At 36.2% G+C, this 26179-nt stretch overlaps 1 protein-coding gene and 1 long non-coding RNA gene across 3 annotated transcripts in view; one reads left to right on the plus strand and one right to left on the minus strand.

Moving 5' to 3' along the window:
- The first annotated feature begins 7879 nt into the window (after positions 1–7879).
- Positions 7880–26179, plus strand: part of LOC135071700 (nitric oxide synthase-like) — a 52044-nt gene continuing 33744 nt past the window's right edge. Inside the window, exons 1-2 of one of the 2 annotated variants that reach the window (XM_063965478.1) lie at positions 7880–7971; positions 8393–8620. In XM_063965478.1, coding sequence (XP_063821548.1) covers positions 8426–8620 — 195 coding nt within the window. In that variant the 5' untranslated portion in view covers positions 7880–7971; positions 8393–8425. Of the gene's footprint in view, positions 7972–8166; positions 8621–26179 lie in introns of those variants that run through there. The other variant, XM_063965477.1, reaches the window with a different exon arrangement.
- On the minus strand, positions 20178–22985 carry LOC135071699 (uncharacterized). Its single transcript, XR_010257312.1, has 2 exons — positions 21040–22985; positions 20178–20948 (listed from the first exon to the last, which is right to left on the minus strand). It is a non-coding gene; the product is annotated as an uncharacterized LOC135071699 (long non-coding RNA).

Consider the following 26179-nt stretch of genomic DNA (forward strand, 5'->3'; position numbering starts at 1 on the left):
TATCTGTCACAGAAAAACTTTATCGCGCGCGTCCCTGTTTCAAAAACCGGGATAAAAACTATCCTATGTTCTTTCCCGGGACTCAAACTATCTCTATGCCAAATTTCATCAAAATCGGTTGCGAGGTTTAAGCGGGAAAGCGTAACAGACAGACAGACAGACAGAGTTACTTTCGCATTTATAATATTAGTTGGGATTTTAAAATGCCAATGCAAAGAAATAATTCATATAGCACATAAATGATCGTATGAAACTATCAGAGCTGCCATGACTCTAATAGGTAAGTAGAAAATACTACATAGTTTATTTATTTATTTATTTATTTGGTTTACCAATAATTGTTACACCAATGCTTACAAAAAATTTGATAACAATAACTTAGAACTAAGTGCACAATAATAGTACGGTAAACACTGCATGCATGAAAAGTTGACAAGGTACACCTTTAAAGGTGTATATAATGAATATATATAACTAGTATTAAAAAAAAGTGAGGCTCATCAACATTAATTTAGATGATGAAGTTGGTATTTAAGCCTGTTCAAAGAGGTGCAAAAAATATCTATATCCCCATTAATATTGTTATTAAGCTTACAGAGCCTACTAGTTAGTTATGTATCGTACAACAGTAGGTACGATTACCTACATAATATTGAATACTTAAAATAGTCAAAAAAAAAAAAGTCAAAATTTCTTTATTTGTTTGGACTAATAAATAGTTCTTACAAATCGTCATTTTGCTCTTAAGGAGCCTCTACATGTCTCATAATCTTTTTACCCTACCAGCGCTTCGAGACTAACATTTGGCAAGTGCTGAGAAGAAGCGCCGCAACAAAATCTTCCGCAGCTTTGAGTGCAAAGGCTTTTAGCACTTTTAGTGCTCCTCACAACTACCTACCTTGAATTAAATGGTGACAAGAACTGACAGGTAAGCGTTACATTACAATTTTGAGACAAGATAGATTCCGCCACAGCTGAACTAACTCCCATGTCGAATCGAATAGTTATGCTTAAGGCTTAGTTTAAGTTCCACGACTGGGTTTTCCCAAAAAAAGACACTTGGTTTTGGTATTTACCCACTGGATCCTTGTCTCAAGTGACGTAGGTCCTGATGAAGGTCCTTTATCAAAGAGTCAGAGCTGAAGTGTTAAATGCCACCTCTCACGTAGGCACCAATGAATAGCGCGAACCTTCTTAGAAATGGACACCGTCGTACTGTCTCTTGTGATTGAATTCTAATGATGTCATTGCACTCCAAGAGAACTGTTACGGTATCAGGGAAATACCCGGAAGAAGCACGGATATTTCAAAATGAAATGTTCCGATTTTTTTCATAGATATATCCTTCTTATTTTAGATAACTATGCCTTTCTTAATTTTATGTTGAGATGCGCGCTTCTTTTTGCTAACTTCATAAATTTTGTCACTTGTATTAAATCCTAATAGCTTACTGTTTGTGGTTTAAATAACTATGTATCTACATACATAGTAAGTACGAAGTATAGCTGGGTATCTAGTTAGTACGATATTGAGAGAATGAAATCAACGTGTTTTTCACCAAGAAAATGTTCGTTATCCTAATGACTCTGATTGTTTTTCTTATGCAAAATGAACATTGCGTCTGTCTGTCTGTTACATCAGTATCAACAAATCCTCGTATTGTGGTGTAAATCAAATTATGACGAATCGTTATGGAACCTTCCTAGTGTGCGCCGCGCTACTGTGTCGCGCCGTACCGCGCTCGCTCTTGCAAACGTTAAAAATATATTGGATTAGAAGCATGCAAAGGGAATTGTATGCTTTATTTAAAGTTCTACACGTCCTTAATTGCAAAGGCAATCTTATGTCACGTTTAGGACGAGAAAAATGATATGCAAACCGTTTAAACTCTATAATCAAGCAGGTAATTGCACGCGGGCGATCACCCCCACACAAAACAATGTAGATGCAATCTATTTAGTTATTGAACTAGGAACTGTATCGGCTAATACACGTCAAATAATCTATCGGAGACATTGCACGTTACAAATGTGACGCAAACATAAACCCATGCTATCGTAACAAGAAATCAATAGCAATGACAAAATCACTTTTTCTCAGTAGCATTTATGACGTTAGGGGAACAATATATTGAAGTAGATATTGGAACTACAGGTAACATTAGGAAATAAACAAGTACAATATCAATAATATTCGCATGTTCCTGACGCCTCTGAATAATACATGATTCATGCACAAGTACCTCATTCTACGTAAATTAATCAAGACCCGGAAGAGTTTAACAGTGCCAAATACGTAAATATTGGACTACTAATATAATTAGGAATTGTGACTAAACTTGTAAATGAGTCCGTATTAGGTGCTTCGCGTCACAACTAACATGTAAAGTAAACTTATTTCAATGTGAAGGACTGTCTGTCTGGCTATCTGTAAGTATTTGTTTGAAAATGGTACGCTTCCATATACCTCACGAAAAAAACCTTAAGTATTGTGTATGCCTAAATTTTTTTCTCAAATTTTAGATGCGAGAATTCAGCTCCATGCTTTAGCTAAAAATGAAAATTTTCTTCATATAAAAAATTTAGGTTATTTTAATTGAAGTTACTGTAGGAGAATTCGATGATGTATGAATTTACTTTTTTAATAAAAATACACAATATTAATTTTATCCTCAAGTTAAGATAGCTATAAGTTATTTACGAGTAGAATACTTACACGTGACGTATTAAAATAGAGGAATGAAAAGGTTTTTTCTTAAATTGTAGGTATGTAAAATTTCTGGAAGAGACTTAGGCGAAGGATTTTTTTTCATTTACGCAATGCATTCAGGACAATGCTGCACTGTGTCATTAACACCAACGCTGGGTTTGAATAGGTGCGTACGTGCAATTTTACTCTAATTTCCTTCTGTTTCATATTGAAACAATAACCATAATAACAAGGTGAAGTTAGGCCTTAAATTGTAAGAATCATTTTAATAGGGCATAGTTTTGAACGTACGTGACCATGATCGCGCTCTGCCGCGATGTCGTCTTCCTTATACTTCGTTCTCGTGTCCACAACCAGGTATTTTTTATGACTAAACCAATGTTTGACTTTCGCACCATACATTTTATTATATGCGGCATCCGCAATAGCTTTAGTAAATACGCCAACTATTTATATAAATAATTTTATCGCCATGCTGCAGGAAACTATGTATATTTATGAATGAATGGTAACTATAGGTACGTGAGTAGGTAATGAATACTAGTCAATTTTAAATTGATAATGGTATCAATCAACAATCCAATACGATCTCTGCCAAGGGTATTCCCATAACAGTAATGATGTTGCTAAAATGTACAAGTGTATACAGGGTGTTTCTTTACACTTGTCAAATCAACGATCGCCTATCAAATCAAATCGCTAGACATCTTACAGAAAACAACCTGTAAATCCTCCATCGGACAGGCATTGGTGACTCATCAATTGAAAATTAGACAGGTAAGTAGCCGTCTGTAAGTGTGTATGAATCGTGATTTGTCTATCTAATAAGCTAGACATGATTATTTTGTGATCGACTGGACATGAAGCTCTAGACTATGGTCTTTGACCTCAGAGATAATAATCGGTTTGGGATCGCATTCGGATTTTGGCTGTAGATCGAGCAAATAAGTTTCATACTGACTTTTGCCTTTTATACATTGGAGTCTTAATGTCAGCTGCCATATACATTGAATTAGAGATGAAACGGATAGTTGTTTGGCCGGATACCGGATACCGGATATCCGGCGAGCTGCTAGGCCGGATAGCCGGATATCCGGCGGCCGGATAGTTGGCCCATTGTCTCGTTGCATGTCGTGACGAATTTAGCGCCGCACAGGTGCTTCGAACGTGATCAGTGGGTCTAGTGGACTAGACAAGTCACACTTTTCGAAAATCGAATCCGGCCGAATAGAATGTCAGATTTGCCATTTGTCTAGGGGGCAGATCAATTCGGGCGATTTCGGTTGCCATCATGAGTGTGTGATTGAATAGTGAAAATTAAATTAGTTTACTTGCTGCGTAATCAGACTGAACTGCATCATCAGACCATCAGTGAAAAAAAGATCGCCTATTGTATTTGGCAATATTTCAACAATAATTATTTACTATTTATTTATTCGTTATTAGAACGAATAGCCCAGCAAAACATATTAATTTTTTGAATGGCTTTTTTGTAACTTTTTCGACTTTAAATAAAAGCCGTCTTATAAGCCATTTGATTGATATTTACCTCAAAGGTTAATGTAAGTATTTCATTTTATTATAGGAAATTGTCGTAGTTTTTTAATATCCGGTATCCGGCCGGATAGTGAGCTACTATCCGGTATCCGGCCGGATAGTAAAATTAGGCCGGATATCCGGCCTACCGGATAGTTACCGGATATCCGTTTCATCTCTACATTGAATACCTACAAGCATTAAAACACAAAGCATAAGTGCTGCGTGCACTTTGACACGTTTTTTAAACCAACGCATAAGTTTTACCATGAACTGTGTGACTACTAATGTCCAAAAGGGATTACCTGTTACCTGTACCCATCCTGTGCTCGTACTATCACACGTATGGTTAGATTGATCATAACATTAACCAAATTTAATCTTTCGCGTTAAAGCTAATTATTTTACATGGTCCAGCCCATCAAAGCTTGAGATAAGTCTTTATAAGCCAAACGATGCTGTCCTTTTCCGACCTTTGGGATCCAATTAGTGGTCGTTTTGACTTAGAAGTTAGAACTCACCCTATTTCTAACAGATCTGTTTGCTGCAATAAATACAGTGTGTTATTTTAAGGCGACTTGTCCTGAAAATAGACACAAATTCAGTTATGGTAGTACGTATTTTTTTATTTTGTCACTGAATTTTTAGTTCATAACTTTCTCCATTGTTTAATAAAGGTGTTATTGCTAATTTATAACCTACAAGTTAATTTCAAAGTTAGAAAACTAATGAAACTTTAACAAAAAGATAAATCTTAATGAATCGCTATAGAAAATTGCCCTGATTAAGTCTACTCGAACAGAAGTCGAATGTTTCTCGAAGTAATTAGTTACAGACAATAAGACTGAGATAACAAAGGACATAATTGTGAAGCGTGTAGGTATGATTTATTTGCGTTGTGCTAGGTTAGTGACTGGCGAGGATCCGGCTATCGGCCACAGTGTAAATTCAAGCAGTAGGTTTTTCACTTAAAATAAAAAATGATGGAGCGTGCCTGAAGACCGAAAATCGAAGCATACGAGCATGTTAAGCATGCCCTAAAAAGTAGTCATATATACACAGGCTCTATGTATGAAAATCGGTCCCTTGCAGGATATAGGAAAATGGATGCTTCAGTGAGTTTGTGTAAGTGGATAAGGTGCTCAAGTAAAGCTAATTAAAATATTAGCTTAGGATTAACATTTTCGCATTGAGGGAAGTCTATGTTCAGCAGTTGACGTCCTGTGGCTAAAATGATGATGAAAATTTTTCACTTCTGCATAGCAATTTGATTCCAGTAAAAAATGGCACATTTCTAAATTCTCACGCACTTAGCTTTCTACATCTTCCTATGTTGTTGTCCAGCTATTTGTCTTTGTAGCTGGGAAAACACTAGACAGGAATAATTAGTTTCAATGATTGAACACGCCCCGAATGAATATTACAAATGTGGAAACAAGACAATATTAATCTGAAGAAAATTGAGATATTTATGGGACAAGGAAGACTTTGACTTGACAGTGGATATTTTCCTTTTGAACTACTATGAGTGGAAAAGGACTTTATCGATTTATAACTCTAGCTAAAACCTAGTTATTATTATGTATTCCGAGACTGCAAAATATAGAGACATCTGTAGTGTAGCTTTATCTTTGAATCTTGCTCATTCAAATGCACAATTTATTTAATTTTCAAAAGATTATAATTATTAATTGAGAAGATTATAGTGGAGATGGACTGAATCCACTTTTCATTCTCATCAATTTATTTTCTGTATCGCCAAGATCTTTTGTTTTTTTGCAAGGTAGTAGAATGGGAAGGGTATTATTCTGTTTAAAAAAAAAAAGATCACAACTGTCATTGAGCTTTTGAGATAATACCTATGACGTCATTACAACGGTTTCAATTATGACAAGCTACGGTTGCGAATTTTGTTCCGGGTCGGTACGTTTTTTACACAAATTATACACTGGTATTAGATATGAAACGCACATTACGTCATTATTATAATACTAGCTTTCCGCCCGCGGCTTCGCCCGCGTGGAATTTTGTCTGTCACATAAAAACTTTATCGCGCGCGTCCCTCTTTCATAAACCGGGATAAAACTGCCCTATATCCTTTCCCGGGACTCAAACTATCTCTATACCAAATTTCATCAAAATCGGTCCAGTAGTTTAGGCGTGAAAGAGAGACAGACAGACAGACAGAGTTACTTTCGCATTTATAATATTAAGTATAGATTAGTGTTCTACTAGCTTAATGTAGGTATCACTAATGATTTTTGTGTTGGTGTGTTTTACATTTCTTTTTGAAGACTCAACTTTTAAGCATTTCTTCTTTAGACTATCTTATAATTTATCAAATAAAGTAGGTTTTGATAAGACTTTTGTATACTTTGTTAGAATTTAATGCATGGTCTAGTCTTATTATTTGGTTTCTTTTGTAATGGTTAAAGTTTCAAGAGCTGCATCAGCTTTCAAAAATCAAGATTAGAGGTGTCGTCTCACGGTTGTCCTGATGACGTTCTAAAAACAGCCTCGTGCGATCAGAAAGTAAAAAATTCTGTTAAATCTGTATTTCCCAGAGACTCTCCACACCGTCTTTAGGTTAGGATATCTGAATCATTGGTGGTGTACATAGAAACTCACCATTCCTTGTGATAGATTTTTGTTTTGGTTTTTCTACAGATTTTTGAAGTATTCTTCCTCATATCGAAAACATTTCATTTCTAAAAATTCTCATATTTTTTTTAATGATTTGTTAAAAGTTCCCTGGTAAAAAGCTCCAAAATAAAGGTTTAACATTAATCAGAATAATATTTGTAGAGTTACTATTTACCTAGATTTCACAAATCAATTAAGTAAGTAGTAGGCATGAATAACAGAAAATAAGGTATAAAAGTTACTGCATATTACATCCTATAATATTGTACGTTTGTAATTGTACATTAGCGTCTGTTGTATTCTAAGATGTATTGTTTATTTAGCAGTCAACTTATAAATATCTCAATAATGCTTTGTCTTTATTTGTGTACCTACAACTAGTTTTTGCCGTCATATCCACTTGCTGATGATTTAATGAGGTACATAATACTTGAGTCTTAAGACAGAATACTCTATAATATGACCTTACTTCACATATCAAATATTTCTTACCCACTTAATATTTCTGTCGCATGGGGACTCTGACAAAACTTTTAGCTCGTCATACTCACGTTCACGTATAACAACAGTCCAAAATACGTATTGCTATTTTTCATTTAGTAAAATAGGTTGTTCCTACCAAATTGTATAATCACAATGCGGTATTCAATATTTTCATGCTCTACCAGAAGCTCGGCTTAAGAAGTGCATAAATTCTTAAATCAGTGTACAAAAGGTCACAAAAGTGTTGAGAATTTAGTTCCTGTAGGCTATACTGATATGTTCAAACACTTAGAAACCATAAAAACCGTGTTATAATTACACTTAAATCATGGTTCTTGTTAAAACAACATATAAACGTCAAACAAGTCACAAAAGTCATACGTCACCGCCACCCATGCGGGATATACTCTCTAATTAATATTACGACATTTTTATATACCTATCTGTTTAGATCTCTTACCTTGGCCAGTGATAATATCCGAGCTGAATGTAGTTTGCGTCCAAACGCCAAAGCGTGTAGCGGCACCGCCGGTCGCTGTCAATTTTTGTTGACGTTTTTTGTGAGTGCCTTTACCTGTTTCGCAGACCAGTTTTGACCAGGTATCAATCGGATAATCATACATTTTTTGATGTTAGTAAACAGAAACATAAACAAAAGTTGGATTTTAATTAATACAGCATCAAGTTATTAAACATAAAATCTCATTAGCTAAGCTATAATAAGCGTGACTCTCACGCATAACCCATGGTACCACGATAGTCTTGGCGGAGGCACTTTAGTATCGGCTGGGCACTGCTCCAGTATGCATATATACGATTGTGCATGTAGCTTCGCGCTCAGTCTACGCAATTCCCGCGCGCGATTTTAACAAACGCCTTAGAAATTGCACTACATTTTAATTAAATAAGTTCTATACACTAAAATTAGCAAAAAGTTTTTAAAGCCATTGATATTTTTTTAATAATTAGTTGTTAAGTGATCAAAGTCATGTCAAACATATTTAACTATTGCTGCGTGAAGGACGGCGAGGGGGTGAAGGACACGTTTCTGAAAATGGAGCAAATGAACGGCCATTTCGTTCCCGCGTCCTGCCCCTTCAGTGGTGAAAGTGAAGCTAAATTGGAGCAGAAAAATGTGAAGCCAAACCTCAGGATCAAAGTCCCGCAGCCGTTGAGACTGAAGAACCATCTCGTCCAAGAAGAGAACTTCGACACTCTACATTCCAGAACCGACGAGTATTCCAGCATCGTAAGTACATTATTCTTTATCAAACTTTCGTGAAACTCCAGAAATATTTATTGGGTACTTGTTTGGTGATCGTTCAATAATGGTGGGACATAAATCTTCGATAAGCATGATTTATAATAAAAAAACAAATGATGTTTTTTTATAAAAAATGTTTCTACAAGTTCATCTCCAAACAATGACAAACATTCTCACTATAGCCAACCAAAACTTTTAGCACGTTCGATGCATAGTGCAAATATTTATGCATGATAAGTACGTATTTATTTACGTTTGTCTAATGCTTTGCCCTTTACAAAATACTTAGGTTTCACACAAGCTATAACAGTATATGAGCTAGTCCAATTTAAATTAAAGTAGGTACTTAGATACTAATACAATTTCGTCAATTCCGTACATTTGAGCTAGTTTATTCCAAGGTTTGGCCAAGGATGTGTATCACCGAACAAGCATATAATCGCTAACCACGGCCCACGGCGGCAAACAGTCCAATCATAAGTCGTTTACGCTGAGGATGTTACCATAATGAGAGAAACATTTGACAGTATCAACAGAATAATTTATTATGAATATTAAGACTGTGATTTTGTTACATTTCAATATTTAGCCCCATTTTTAGTAATTAGTTAATTGAATATTTAGTATTTAGTCCAATGCTATCCTCAGATTACAAAAAAATATTTACTTGTTTTTGTAGTAAGGATAGCGTTGTGGTCTACATTACTAATGATATAATTTGTCATAATATGTTAATTAAGTTGTTTCGTAGTCGTTGCTCTAATAAATTAAAATAATGGTTCAAGTTCAAATCCAGACGAAAAATATGTTATTAAATGGACAGAAATAGTAGAGATGAGGTCAACAGGGTAATAATAAAAAAGTTCAAGATATTCGCTGCCTGCTGCTGTCTTTCCCGAAGACTATACCTAATCCGGGCCTTTTCATGGCGAGAGTGAATAGGCACTTACAGGGCAGATATGTACCATCCTAGACTGCATCCCACTTAACATCAGGTGCGATTGTGCCCAAATACCTGCCTTGTTATGCATAAGTTCAAGTTATAAAACAAAAAGATCGTAGAATAGGTACAGTGTTAATTTAATTGGAACTTCTGCTAATTAGTTACTCAGTTTTATAAGTAGATATCATACATTCACCATTCTTCTATGGTTTTATTGCTATGGTTCCAACTTCCAACTATTCAACATTTTATTAATATGTGTTTAAGTAAGATTTATTATGATTGCCCACAATGGTAGGTATAAAGTTTATGCGAGCTTACAAATGTTTAAAGTACCCACCATTTTTATAAAAGATAATATTTTTTGCGGTCAACATTTGTTTAAACAACTCCAAAAATATGCATGTTGTTTGTTGTTTCAGATGCGTTAACATAAGATTCTTGGAAAATTTATTATTATAAAGTTAATAATGCCCAATTTAGCTTCTTGTTTTGCCTGATTTCAGCTGTATACATTTATTTACATTAAGAGCAGACCATAAACACTTAAAATACATATGAAATATGATAAAATATAAGCACTCAACTTCTAATCTGATAAGTAAAGTGCTCTCCAGCGTTTATGACTCAAATAGATAAATATTATTATACGGAAATTATGTAATTATCGTAATTATACATCCTACTCGATCAATCGAAATCTCTCTAGATCAATCGAAAAACAAGGGCATAACATTTCACATTTCTAAGTAGAGTCTTAGAAATAGTAGAGTTACAAGCACTTAGCTGAGATACCTTATCTAGAATAAGGTGACATGAGTAACAAACATTTTTAGAATAAGTTTTTTCGGAGTATTTAAAAGAAAAATACCTAAATAAATAAGCATTAACTTTTACAGTCTTTTATTTTGTTCTTTTTTATCATAAATTAAGGATTGGAGTTTGTGACTAATTAGCTAAATCTAGAGTCAGATAAAAATGTATTAGCAAACACGTTTTTATTTTATTTGTCAAGTAAGCGCTCCTGCACAGGACGCTGCTACCGCGCCGCCGCCGTGCCGTCGCCGCCGCGCCTTTGCACTGTTCATACGCACCGAGTAAAACCGCCGCCGCGCCATCAAAGCATAATTTCGCCCGCGGCGCAGCGGCGGTGCGGCAGCGGTGTTCACGCGGCGCGTATAAACAGTATAGCGGCGCGGCGACGGCGCGGCGGCGGCGCGGTGGTGGCGTCGTGTGCAGGAGCCCTAATAGTCATACCTACATCTTTGTCATATACTTATCTTGAGGAGTAGGCTACAGTAGAACCAAACAGCTGTTTTCAAAACGGTTCAGTTCAGATTCAGACAGATGCTAAATGTGTGTTAATGAATGACACGATGATTCGCGGACTCTACATTCTGAATATTTTTGAATCAGTTTTCCCTAAACTTTTCGTGATGCAGATGGAACGTGTCCAAAAGGTCATCGATCATTGTGACTAATCTTTTTTTCTTCCGTCTAGTGTGTTGGAACTAACTCTAGATGTATATTTATAAACTCTAGACACTAACTTCAAACCGCGATTTTGCCCGCGTGAATTTCGGTTTGTAACAGAGATTTTCCTTTTAAAAATTGGGTAAAAAAATATTATTCTGCTTTTCCCTAGGTCTAACTAAACTATCTCTATATTTAATCAAAAATCACTTTATTGGCTTAAGTGTGAATAGCATTTTTTATAATTTACTAGCAGACCCCGCGAACTTTGTACCGCCAAAATTTGGATTCTAATGCTGAAAGAGTTTTTCAAATCGGTCCAGCAGTTTCTTGACTTACTTGACTTATGGTCCTATGTCCCCTAGATGGGGCAGAGGGCGTCCACAACAGTCCTCCATCGCGTTCGGTCTTGAGCTATGTGTTTTATCTCGCTCCAAGTCTTGCCGATCTTCTTCGCCTCGACTGCCACAGTGCGCCGCCAAGTTTGCTTGGGGCGCCCAGCAGTTTCGGAGTCTATTTAATACAAACAAACAATCACATCTTTCCTCTTAATATTAGTGTAGAAGTGTAGATTATAAGCAAGAAAGCATATTTAAAAAATCAAAGTGCTTTGGAAACATTTTAGTTCAGTACCTGGGTACCGATTACGCCTGACCAGTTAATTTGCCTCATTGATCCCTGTTAGCAATTATTCCAATAAAACCACTCATTTATGGAAATCAGACCACAATAAACTATTAACGTGCAGGAAAATACCGCAGTTCAGGTACCTACTTTCTTGCGAATTAATTAAAATCAAAGTGCAGTCGCCTTAATTAATGTACTGCAATTATCGCCAGCGTTTGCCACAGGGCAATAAGACACAATGAATTTACTACCCACCGGATGACAATTGGTTACATTGACGCGTATATGGGAAGGATTATGGCTGCCACGACTTATTATTTCTACGTATTATGGGACCCAATAAATATAGAGTCATTGACGTGGACATCTATTAACGTGGGTAGACCATAAAACGATACACTTCATAAATCTACATAGGCTGAGTTGCACCACCTTATTTTAATAGTTACTATAAATAACCGGTGTTTTTTGTATGGAGTTTGACAGACTTTTGACGTTTGTTAAAGTTAAAGTAAGATGGTGCAACCAGACTTATTAAAGTACAAGTTCATAGACTATAATGACTGGCCATAAACAAAATAAGAAGAAGAAGACTTTAATGTCAAGCGGTAGAATGACCCTCGTATTATTGAGTTCCCCGTCTGGCTATTTAGATTGTCAAAATGTCAACTCATCATGACAAAGATAAGTAGAAATTAATAAGGAACACCACTGGCCAACAAGGCATGCCTTTACAAATTGGTCAAATAAGAGTATGAGTAAGTATGCAAAAATAATAAATTCAGTTACAAGACTACCACACTAACTAACAAGCGAAGTCAATATAAAGCTTGTAATAAGACAAGGGAAGAGCCTGGATGCGGGCAGCGCAGGACCGTTCATTGTGGAAAACCTTGGGGGAGGCCTTTGTCCAGCAGTGGACGTCATTTGGCTGAAACGAACGAACGAATAAGACATAGGCATAGGCCTGCCTAAATGTGAAGATAAATACGTCAATATTTGAGATCCTTTCTTGGTCATTTTAACCGACATCGAAAAAAGGAGGAGGTTCTATTTTCAGTTCTCAGCTATATGTGTAATGGCACGTATTGTAAAGCTTCTTTCAAATTATTAATTTTCAATCAAGAATGGGATACTTATTTATTTGGTATAAATATTAAAACTTAGGTTTGGCGCAAATGGGCCACCTGTATAGACGCGCCGCACACGTGTATCCGGTGGCGGCCACTCGCTACAGTAGTGTCCGCGACTCGCCACTATACAAAATATATTAAAAAGTGTATTAAGTCGCCGTCGCTGGTCACCGGTGGCTGTCGTCGGTGGCCCATTTGCGCCGACACTTAACCAATCATAGATCTTCATGCTAGAGTTTGACAATTGCTAATTACAAATCTTACTAGGAAAAATTCTGGGAACAATCTAGTTACGAAGTAGTTAATTAGCCAAATTAGACAATAGTTGTCAGAACAAACATGGTGAGGCCGCTGCGAGTCCTTGGCCCGCCTACCAATATCTTGTCAGCGGTAGATTGATCGCATTGTATATTTTTTATCGTTTGATATAATAATCATACCTATTACCTACATATACCCGGATCACTAATTATGAGCACCAACTCCAAAAGTTACCCATTGATGGCTGGATTTTTGTATTTTCTTTCGTTTGCCAGGCGACTGCTCTAACCAACCAACTAGGAAATTTTAATAAACCGAGTTCTTCTAAGAAAAAAAATCATTTTTGAGTTGTTAACAGTTATTTAGCCAATTTAATTAACAGAATCTAAATATTTTAAGCCCCGATTGAAAAAGAGGAACTTTTGTACAATTATTTATATACAGGTTTGTGCATACGAAAGTTTGCATTGTGTTGGTAATAGCAGTTCAAATTAAACCATATGTTTTCCTTTACTAAAGATTGATAGTCTACTCAGACTACGATAAAGATAAGTAACCAATTTAATTCGCGTTATGATGTACTTAATATTCTGTGGGAACTCATTATAAAAGTACAATCGACAGCCATCTAGCTAAACACTCTTGTATACTTGTAATATATACGATATTACAACAAAATTGTAGAGTCTAATGTGCCGTTGACTGTACTTAAATAGATTAACCATTAGCCACTGTTTAGACGTCCTTGGCACGCCTCTTGTCAACGCAAGATATTTTTACGTTGTAATTTTTAACACATGATCATAATTGATAGCCTATGCATTAATGACGTAACTGTACAGCGTATTGCAATCTATGCTTGCGATTGATATTTCTTTGTGAAGTTTTGTTATTCGCTTATGTGTTGGGTTCCTACTTAGTAAAGCAAGTTAGAGTCAAATAAAAAAAATAAAAAAATATCTTTATCTGCGATTGCGATTTCTTTATTATTGTTAATGTTGTATGACTTGGCCGTTGAAGGGTACAAAACCAGGTGCTCCATGACACAATTGCACCAATCTGTCCCCAGAACCGCTACGCATTAACAATGGAAAATTGCCACTTGGAAAACGTTGATTAAATAACCAATCAATTGTAGGTTTGATAAAGCTGCGTATTTCAATAATACTAATGTATGATTATCTTAATAAAGTTGTTCAACGGCCAAGTTACACAACATTAACTATAATAATAAAGAAATTGCAGTAAGGAACCATAGACTTGGCACGACTTTGTCTAGATTTCATTACTTTTTAGAGATAAACAAACAGCTCCATCGAGACTTGACTAGTTTTTTACGAATGTTTTTGGTGGGATTTGTTTAGTTAGACTAATTAATTAGTAAGTTTGTGTGTACTTGCAAATCGTCAATTAATGCTCATAAAATATGCCTTTACAATACATGTCTCAGGAGTCTCTATGAAATATGATTCCGCTTTTCGAGGGCACGTTATACTCATAAATCTATCCTTAAACTTTTTATCCACATTCGAAATAGCTAAACTCATTGCACTAAGGTTACTGAGTATATCGTGTCAGTAACGTTTATTACATAACGTGAACCGTTCACCAAAATTGTTGAATTATCACGCTTGTCTCGTCGATTGTCTCACGATTCATAAGCTGATCTCGCATTTGTTTGTTAAAAATTGATATTATCGATATTGGCGATTTAAATATTTTGTGCTACTATTTAATTATTATTATGCGGGTGTTAATAATTGAAACTGACTTTATTTAGATATTAATAAGTGTCGAGGTGAAAGCTACTAATGGTGATTGTACTTACCTATGTTTTATGTAGACTCTACATTTTAGAGTAGTTAAATATAGTTACGAGTATTTTACGAATTGCCTGATTAAATTTGGTTGTTATTTCTCTATTTTTACATAAGAGGCAGTACATATATTTGAGCCATTTAAAATAACTTAATATAAAAATATTTTTAAAATATGTCTTCATAAATAGGCATGTCTGTTCCTACCTAAACATTAACGATTACTTGCTAATAAGACGCAAATTGAAATTTACCAAAAAACTAAATCAATTTACCACAGCACCTCCCGGTCCCAAGGCTGTTACCGGTATATGGATACGGTAATCACCGTAACGGTTGGATTATTACTGATTCGTCGCACTGGACATCGTTTTACACGGTTTACCGCAAAAACAATCAAACAATGATCATGTTTTGGCGTAAGTACATAAAAGCGGTATTACAAGGCATTGTAGATTTTAACAATATATCATTTAGTAGTAGAAATATTAACACCCGTGGTCTTGTGAGCTAGCGACTCTTGATTATGGGGTCCTTTTAAATATGTATTATGATTACATACTTAAAAGGACGTGTGAAGCCGTCCGGTCTAAATGAACCATATCAGTGTCAAAAGTCAACAGGGTGACTTCAGTTACTAGGTACTTAAAAAACATTTAAAAGAACAAGAATACCACTAAAGTGAAAGAAAAATCAAATAAAATGAGATGAAGATTAATTACCCAAGAAGATTTACATATTGACAACTGTCAAATAAAAAAGATGTATCAATTTGTTGACGTAATGTAGCTCTACAACACTTCACATACGATTCATTTTATCACCCTCCCCCGATAAAGCCCCATAAGGTCTGGATCCCCAAAAACAATTTCCCAAAGATAAGGCTACAAGCAATAAATGGGAAGTTAGGGCCCATTAACCTTTAACTATGGACGTAAAAAAATAATCACACTCCCATGGACGTCGGGTCTCACAGACCCCTATCTAAAATTCTTCTTATTTTCATATCTGAACTAATTTGAATTTATTAAAGAGTTGATATATATCTAATAACTATTAATAAAGGATTTAGTGGTAAATGTAATCAAATTTTAACCATCATTTAATTATTTTTTTGCAAATTTAAAAAACTTAGACATTTTTCAGAGTTAATTGACTTGCCATCACATATAGGCTCCTCAATTACAGTCAATTATTAAGAAATGAAAGTAATCATTTTTTTCCTTGCTAATTAATAATCATGTAACATAAAAACATGAACAAAATTTATGAAGGACATAAATTAAAAATTTTGACAAGGGTTAAAGTTACTAAAATTATACACAGTGGCCTAGAACACTAAAAACAAATTATCTCTACAGGCATGTGTCATCTTTCTTTGAGAGCTTTGATAGACAAAACGTACACCATTCAGAATCGGAATCTGCAGCAATGGTGAATTCTAAGACATCTAAACTCAAAAGAAGAATCGTCTACAAGTAATACCTTACTCCTAAAATGTTCTTTAGATAGTTGGGCTAATAATATAGCTGATGTACTCAGATACTTTCTGCCATTAAGTATTCTTAAACTAGAGCAATTTACTTAAGATTATAATAATATAATATAAAAAAAATATAGTTGACAAGTCACATCCATACAAGTATGTTTGTATGGAAATTATAGTCATCGGGTCTCCCAGGCCCGGACAAAATTTTGGATGGTTATTACTCGCGTAATAAGTGCCGGAAGACGCGATTTTATGCCTCCTCGGTTCAAACACAGTTAAAACTGAAGCTACTGAGATGGTCGAGAGCAGCACGTGGCGGGAAGGTGTTTAAACCGAGAAATCGGAAAGGGGGGTGGGCCTCTGAGACCCGACGTCCATAGTTAAAGGTTAAGCGCCTCTCCCACCTGTCCTTGTACCGCTTCAAGCGCTGCACATATAGGTAAAAAGCCTTTAAAGTCTAGTAAATATCTAATATTTATCCGAACCATGATGCCTTGAAACACTCTATGATGCTCGGAAAAAGGTAAAATACTTTGTATTAATACTGGCGAATTTTAATTTAATTCATAGAATTATACTGGCAAAGTTACCTATGTAATCAAAAGTTTTAATATCAATGCTTCAAATTGAACCGAGTTTATAGATTTGTTTTTTTTTCGGACTGACTATGCTGCGAGCTAGACTAGCTGTGAGTGGCTTTCTCACTTCACTGGGCAATAAAGAGGTGAGCGCAGATGGCTCTCAACCTCAAAATTTAAGGGTACCACAGGTACCAAGGTAGCCACAGGTTGTTAGGTACGCTAAGACTTTACTGTGGAAAGCTAAATTTATAACTTCATCATTATGAAGTTGCGTATACAAAAGTTAAGCAAAACTTGAAGTTTTCTGTCCATTATAAATTAATTAATTGAACACTTAAAGGTTAACGTAATTAGCGTTAAACTGATTACACCCGAGCGAATTGTTGAAAATTACGAAACGTACTCGCGAAAATTATACCGCGTCTCACAATGATCAGTCAGAAAATTAATCTGTGAAACTTTCGTGAGGAATACCTATTGAGTGGTAAATTATTTTCATTAAGCCCCCTGTAATTCCTTAATTAAGTTAAATAAGCTAACGGCAAAGATTGGTGGGGGGTAATTACCGCGGTATCATTCTCGCTTATAAAGGGTTACTTTGTTTCGTGGACAAGGCCATTAATATGCAACAGACAGATCTCATTCACAAATTAGGTTTTAATACTCTGGTAATTTGAGGGTAATCAGCCAGGCACAATTTGGCGCGTTCCATGACGAATAATTAGCATTTTCTTTTACTATTCCGCTGTTATTCAATTCTATTTCAAAAACAGCTGTTTATTCATAAATAAGTCATACCACCACATAACGCACTTAAAACCAATAACGCGTGGTAAAAATTTAGATGAGCTCTATTAAATATTATGTACTAAGTAATTATAATATCGGTACGTCTTTTGTTGAAATACTTTTTATTTGAAATACTTTTTATTTAGTTAAGTATTTAATCGTAAATAAATACTTAACTAAATAAACTAAACTCAAAAGCTTTCTAATTGCAAAAACCTCAATATCTGAGACGTAAGAGCAGTAAATTATCAAAAGTGGTTTCGATCTCTACATATTTTTTAAGGTATGAAAATGTTCCATTTTCCTTTTCCATGTAATTTTTTTAGTTCGTCAAAATAAAAATGTTTTTTCCTCAACTAAAAAGTATGCCAAGATTTTAAGATTTTTGCTTGAAAACTTTTAATTTCAGGCGAGTACTCTAAAATCACGTTAAGTATATACCAAAGAAATATTTGCAAGGGTGAAAAAAAGACATGAAAAACTATGTCTTAAATCTGAGCTCTTAAGGAAAAAGACAAATGTGAATAGGATTTGATTGCAGACGAAGAGTGTTTTATACGAATTGACAGTGTTTTTGTTTCTTCCTTTTTATTTTTATTTTGTAAAGACGAGGGCAGCCCAAGTAGACATCTTCTTGTGTAAAAACTAAACTTTTATTGTTTTATAGGGATTTTCGAATCTGTTATATCAGTTTATGAAAAGGCAGTTTCAAAGAGTTTGTAGTAGTAGACTAGTAGGTATATTAATTAATGTATAATGTTCCCAATAATTAATTAAAAACTTAAGCCCCTTAGTACATACATACATTACGACTTTTGTAGCGATACAAACACGCGTTTAACAGCCGCGCGACTTTTAGGCTGACTAAACTAACTTTAACCGTGACTATAACGATAATCGGTGTATTTCATATGGAGTTTGACAGATTTTTGACGTTTGTTAAAGTCAAAGTAAGATGGTGCAACCCAGCCTTAGTAACGCGTGTGTGACGATTTGCGATTATCGATGCTGAATCGAGACTGAATCGTGTTTATATCTCTGCAAATTAAAAGTCGCAGTGTTTATAGAGCCTATAGTGCTATATCGATTGCGCATGCGATCATGCATGCATGTTCTGATATCGCTGGCACGCTTGAGTGCCAGAGGCCGACAGATTTATTACTCGCTAATTCACACATTATTCTACTAATAGCTAACTGGATTTTTCTCATTAGTACAATACCATGAGGTTTAATGGTAGGCACTTTGATAATTAACTTATTTGTTTTCTTTCATGGAACTGTTAATTCATAACCGCATTGTAAATATTGGCTGATAAAATATAGGACATTAAGGGTGGATGCGACCAAACAAAAGTAATATTAATCTCAGAATAAATCGTCAGGTTTGACATATTTCCCATCTGAAACTGTCAATGTGCCAGTTATACCAGGAGTTATTCTCGGATAAAAGTTTGGTCGAATCGACCCTAAAATAGGCTGTATTTATATGAAAAACCTCACCCTATATTAATAACTAGCTTTCCGCCCGCGGCTTCGCCTGCGTGGAATTTTTCGGTTTTCAACCGACTTCAAAAAAGGAGGAGGTTCTCAATTCGACCCGTATGTTTTTTTTTTTTTTTTTTTTTTTTTTTTTCTATGTTTGTTACGCGATAACTCCGCCAATTATGAACCGATTTGAACAAATCTTTTTTCGGCGTATAGGTAATACCTCAAGGGTGGTCCCATTTAAATTTAATAATAAAAAAAACAACCCCCAAGGGTGGAAAATTGGGGATGAACTTTTTTATACGCAATATCTCCGCCGATTATAAACCAATTTGAACGATTATTTTTTTGTTGAATAGGTATTATCAAAAGGGTGGTTTCATGCGAATTTGAAGAAAATATTTCACCCCCAAGGGTGGAAAATTGGGGATGAACTTTTTTATACGCAATATCTCCGCCGATTATGAACCAATTTTTTTTGGTCTCAGTGTACTGCCTACCTTCAGTGGTAACATCAAGGTAATAATTAGTTAACTAAAAAGCAAGAAATAAGTAAAATTTTATAAAAAAAATAAAACCGACTCCAAAAAACCTACACTAAAACGTAGAAAAATAATTACTAATTACCTACTTATTTATTAGGACGAATTATTAATATTTATGTAGGTATACCATGATTGATACTTTTGGAGTCGGTGCAGGCAAACTTTACATGTTTCATAATCTTGGCACCGACTCCAGAAGTATCAATCATGGTATACCTACTGCAAGAAAGTATTTTTTTCCTGGCGGCTTGGTGACTGGAATTGAACCGCCACCGGTGCAGACGGAGAAGATGGTGAATTGTCTGCACGTGAAAAAGAGGTTGTCCGGCTTGCAGAAATTTATATAAGTTACCGTTCCTTGTGTGAAATTAGAAAATGTAAATAAAACAGCTCCCTCTCAATTGACACAATTTATTTTTATCTCGTATGCTCCTATATAGTTAACAATTACGATATTATAATAACTACTGTAATAGTGCCAATCTCAAGGGATTCAGGGTCGTTAATTAGGTTCGGTTTGGTGAATATTATTGCCACTACAAATTTCTTAAAACTCAGCCTAAATATTAAAAGACTCTAATAGTTAAGATAACTGCACGATGTCAGGTCGGAAAGACTCCTACTTGAAGGATGGAAAAGTGGGTACCTTGGAAGCCATGCGGTTATAAGCCGTTACCCTGAACGTTCCTCTCTTCTTCCGGGGTCCAACGGGTCTCGCACACTTTTAGGCTCCAAGCAGCGTCCTCCACGGCCTCAAGCGCGCAGTGCCAGATGAAGCTCTTGCATCTCTTCGACAGGTAAGCGTCCAAACTCTTGCAGAGACAGAGGTTTGATGACAAGGAGGAAATGCGAAGAGATCAGCAGTTTAGAAAGGACAAATATTTGATACGAAATGAAGAGAAATTAAAATATATGAAATATCAACATGTAAAATATGAAATCTATGAAATTTATGAAATTGTTTAAACTACAAAATATTGTAAAATTATGAAATCCCGCATCTGAAACGAAAAATACTAGTGTCAGAATCACAAGTGGAACGTGGCATTAGGTTATGAAAAAAACCGCAATGGGAAACAAATACTCACGAAAACCGCTCGCTAATTTAAACCTTACTCGCAGTTTTCAGCATCCCAATACCCTCATCCGAATACGATTTAGGGAATCTCTGAAAGAAACGATCACATGAAATAACCACGTACTGGAATACGAAAAATATCAATCACGAAAAATAAATAAATTCTCCGACGGGAACTTACCTCATGTGTGTTATTTTTATTTATTCATCAAGAAATTATCGTGGATGCATTTTGCACCACCCGATTTGAAATAAAAGGAATTACATTCCCGAAAATAATCAAATTGCGGTTGCGCACGATCGACAAATTCCTAAGTGATTTGACAGCTCCACTGACAGCCGCTCTGTCATAGACATCGCGATACGTTTCGTTTCGCCGTTTGAAAAAGTAAATACTGTACTAATAAAACCATGATGAAAACAATTTCCAGAACACTGAAAATATTCTATTTGAAAAATAGAATAATCAATATAAAAACACTAGGAAATGTTTCATCAAAGTATATTTCAATTAACTGAGCAAAAAGCGCCATCTATTGCAAATTAATTCTAAATCACGCCAATAGATGTCGCCAGTGGTATCCAAAATCAGAATATTGAGAAGAAATATTAATTTGTGAAAAAACAGCAAACGGCAACGTTACAATACCCTCCCCCCTAGACATTCGCACGGAGAAAGAATCTGAGCTGCCCTCAGCGAACTACAAACTGAAAAAGAGAAAAAAAAAATGAATCTTTACACCAGAAAGACCCCCAAAAAGTCCAATTGAGAAAAAAAAACTAACTTACTAACTATAACTAAACTTTCACAAAAGCAATACCAAACCAAAATAATCCATCTACCAGGACTGATGTTCTACCAGCCAAAAAAATCTCTCCTGTCCGAGCATCCAAAATTCCCCATAAAGTCCCAACTGTGAACCAGTGGTACTCGATTTCCCCAGTAAAGTAGAACTTGACATGCAATTCTACTCGTTCTTTTTCCAAAACGTTGTTAGGCTATTTCGGCCATAACTAACATTATTTGCTAAAATAAAATAAAAATGCCTGGGTTATAAAACCGCAGAACAAAACGTCGCTGATAACAATATAATTGGACGTCATCGCAACAAAACACAACCACAGGGAATAGTGCTCAAAACACATGATGTCATCCCTGGAAACAAAAATCTGGACTATAAAGTCACAGAGAAAAAAAAACACGAGGCAAGTATACAGCAGATACTTGTCCACTCGAAAAAAGAAAATTAAATCGCATACCCTAAATGGGGCGATCACAAAAAAAAACTAACCTAAAGGTTTCCCTAAAAGGGAAAAGTAGCCTTGGCGTCATTGTTGGTAGAATACCAAACAACACTTGTGAAACAAGTCCTACGGCTGAGAACCCTGGCAAAAAAACTATTCGGCGAACTGAGGGTGAAAACAAAAGACAAGGATTAAACCTTGATGTCCTTGATATGCCAAGTACCGAGAGGCTTGCCATTGTGAGCAATTAATTCATAAACAAGCGGAGATAGTACCTTCTTGACAATGCACTTCTCGTACTTTGGGGCAAGCTTGGTAGCCTTGAACTTCTCAGCGTCACTCTGAATGTACGTTTTGCGCCACACCTCCTGACCCTCTGAAAGTTTGACGTTACGTCTTCTGAGGTTGTAGTACTTGGTGTTCGTAGCGTGGGCCTTCAGCAAATGCGAACGTACCTTCTCGAACACTTCCTTCAAGACGCCAAACTCCCCTGCATAGTCTTCTCTTGGCATAGCAACTTCATACTCGCAGTCGTCCGTTTGCTTATAAAAGGAGCCATTTATTATAGGTTCTCTGCCATGAACCAAAAAGAACGGTGTAAATCCGGTAGATTCGTTCACAGCACTGTTAAGTGCGAACTGAATCTTAAACAAATTGAGATCCCAGGTTCTATGATCTTCTTTCACGTACGAAGATACGGCAGTCATTACTGTTTTGTTATACCTTTCGACCAAGTTTATCTGTGGCGTGTATCTAGGACCGTAATGTACACGAGGGACGTTATATTTCTCCAACAGGCTACGAAACTCCGATCCCGTAAATTGAACCCCATTGTCGGTAATTACGGTTTCAGGAATTCCATGAGCCAGGAGAACATAGTTCTCGAACGCATTTGCCACAGCTGCGCTAGTCGCGCGTCTCAAGGGAAATAGCATTGTATATTTTGAAAAACAGCAAGTGACCACTAACAGATGAATGTAACCTGATCGGGATCTAGGCAAAGGTCCGACTAAGTCTATCGACAAAGCTTGAAACGGTCTGAAACATTGCTTAGGCTGACCCATGAGTCCAGGTGTCAAGGTAGTCTTGTGTTTGTACGCGGAACAAGTTGTGCAATTTTTTACGAAGTCCATGACGTCGCGGTACATCCCCGGCCAATAATACCTCAGGCTCAATCTTCGGTGTGTTTTGAATACACCAAAGTGTGCTGAAGTCGGAGGTTCGTGGTTTTCGGCGATGACTGCTTTCCTCTTGGACTTGGACACAACTTCTTTCCAGTCAAACTCCTGTGTCAGGGTATATTTACCTTTACTAAGCCTGTACAGTTTCCCATTTTCAATGCGATAGTTGGGGTAGTTCTTTGGATAAGCCGTGCAACCATGTATCACTTTATTATACCACTCGTCATCAACGTCTACTGAAACTGAGGTATCTATAGCATCTACATTCAATAAACGCGAGAGAGCGTCTGGGACAACATTATCCTTCCCCCTACGATGCTCGATAGTAAAATTGTATTGGGACAGACGACATCCCCAACGAGCTAAACGACCTGTCGGGTTCTCTAAGTTCATGAACCATTTAAGGGAAGCATGATCCGTAATAACCTTAAATGGTCTGGTGCCTAGGTACGGTTCAAATTTCTCTACCGCAAAAACTACCGCTAGTGCTTCCCTTTCGGTTGCACTGTAGTTACGTTCATTCTTATTAAGTGATCTACTAATATATGCAATAGGATGGTCATTCCCGTCTACTGTCTGGGTTAGCATACCACCTATGCCGTAACTTGACGCATCGCAATGAACAGAAAAGGGCTTCTCAAAATCTGGGCATGCTAAAACTGGAGCAGAGACCAAACAATTTTTTAAAGATTCAAAAGCCTCTTGTGCAGCTGGGTTCCACAAAAATTTAGTCTTAGTACTGGTGAGGGCATTCAAAGGCGCAGCAATGGATGCAAAATTCCGGATGAACCGACGGTACCAAGAACAAGTGCCAATAAACATTTTAACCTCTTTCGAAGTTTTTGGTACCGGGAAATCAAGAATTGCACGCACTTTGTCTGGGTCTGTCCTCAAACCATACTCATCAACGATGTACCCTAAATATTTCAGCGACTGTCTAAAAAATTTACTTTTTTCGAAGTTAATCGTCAAATTTGCACTTTGGATACGTTGGTGCAGTCGCTGTAGTAATAATAAGTGCGTATTGAAGTCCTCTGCAACTATTATGACGTCATCAACGTAACAAAAGATCATTCCTTTAGTTATGTCACTACAAAAAGGCGTTCCGAACAACATGTCCATCAATCTTTGCTGACGAGCAGGTGCTCCGCAAAGACCAAATGGCATTACCTTAAATTTGAACAAGCCTCTCCCTGGAACAGTGAAACTAGTTTTCTCTTGTGACTGTTCGTCTAATTTAATTTGCCAGAAACTAGATTTAAAATCCACAGAACTGATGTACTTAGCATTTCTAAGGCTGTCTAAAATTTGAGGTATGTACGGGATAGCGTAAGCGTCACCTTTAGTGACTGCATTAAGTTTACGGCAGTCTAAACAAAATCGCCATGAACCGTCAGATTTAGGAACCATAAGTACGGGATTATTCCACGGACTTTCACTAGGTGTAATAACATCTAGCTCCAGCATCTTATCTACCTCCTTATGTAACTCCTTAGACTTCTCAGGTGACATGGGATATGGCCTACACTTAATCGGTGAAGCTTCGCCTGTGTTTATTGTGTGCTCAATAAGATCCGTCCTACCTAAGCCCTTGCTTTCAAAAGAAACACTATGAAACTGTTTGATCATCCTGTCTGCCAATTCACGTTGTTCCAAGTTTAAGTTTTCAAAAGACTGAATAAAATTGATAGGCTTGTCAATGTTCGATGAAGTTTTAAGAAAATTTTTAGGTGCCTCTACGTAACAAATATTTTGAAAAATCTCTGGCATTAATTTAAAATTTTTCCAAAAGTCTACTCCTAAAATGACATCAGAGACAATTGAAGGAATGACATAAAATGTAATTACCTTTGTGACGTCCTTAAATGTAATAGGTAATGTGATGGTTCCTATAGTGCTACAGAAAGACCCATCAGCAACAGTAACCGTTGATGCACACGACTCATCCAAAGAGTAACCCAGATCAATGAAACGTTGGTGTGCTCCGTTACCAATAATTGAAATTGCAGCTCCAGAATCCAATAGTCCGCAAACAGTCATGTCTAAAATGTTCACGTTCAAATATGGCCGAACATCATTTATATTAGGTTTAAACAAAACCGAAGTAACGTTGTTGTTTTTGAAATAAGAATCAACAATGTCCAACCATTGTTTATTTTCAGAAGGTTCGACATCTTCTGAAATAACATTACTTCGGTTACCTGCTAGTTTTTTGAATTGGTAGCACTCTTACACTTAGCACAATTTTTAGTAGTGTACCCTACTTCACCACACTTAAAACATAACAACCGTTTATCCGTACAGTATTTTGTACTATGTGTATTTGCCTTACACTTCAAACATAAGAGTTTTTTGTTAGAAGTTGGTTTACTGTCAGAAAAGGGTGGTTGTGTGACAGCAGTAACAGGCTTTGGTGATTTACCCTTGTAAGTGTACTCTGGATTCATACACGGCTGTTTAGATGGTTCATTGAAGGTACTAGTTTGCTGACGTCTTACTTCAATTTTACGACATTTATCCTTGAGGTCAGCAACAGTGTCGAAGTCGTGTAAAGCTAACAATTCAGCATAGATAGGCCTAATATTATGTAACAAGATCTCAATCTTATCTTGTTCAGAAAATGGCCGTTTCAAACGCGAAAACATTCCATTCATGATAGCAAAATAAATGTGGGTAGGTTCATCCTGACCTTGTGTACGAGAACGAATTTCTCCTATTAACCTATAGTCATAATCTGCAGGTGCAAACTCCTCAACCAATAATTCACTTAGTTCCTTCCACGACGAGACCTGATCTTTGACACCTCTATACCATAAAAGTGTTTGATCATGGAAAAAACAAAACGCCGACTTAAATAAAACACTATCAGAAACACCAAAAGCCGTCGCGCGTTCA

This window comes from Ostrinia nubilalis, chromosome 5 (genome assembly GCF_963855985.1).
Source record: "Ostrinia nubilalis chromosome 5, ilOstNubi1.1, whole genome shotgun sequence".
NCBI classification, from domain to species: Eukaryota; Metazoa; Arthropoda; class Insecta; order Lepidoptera; family Crambidae; genus Ostrinia; species Ostrinia nubilalis.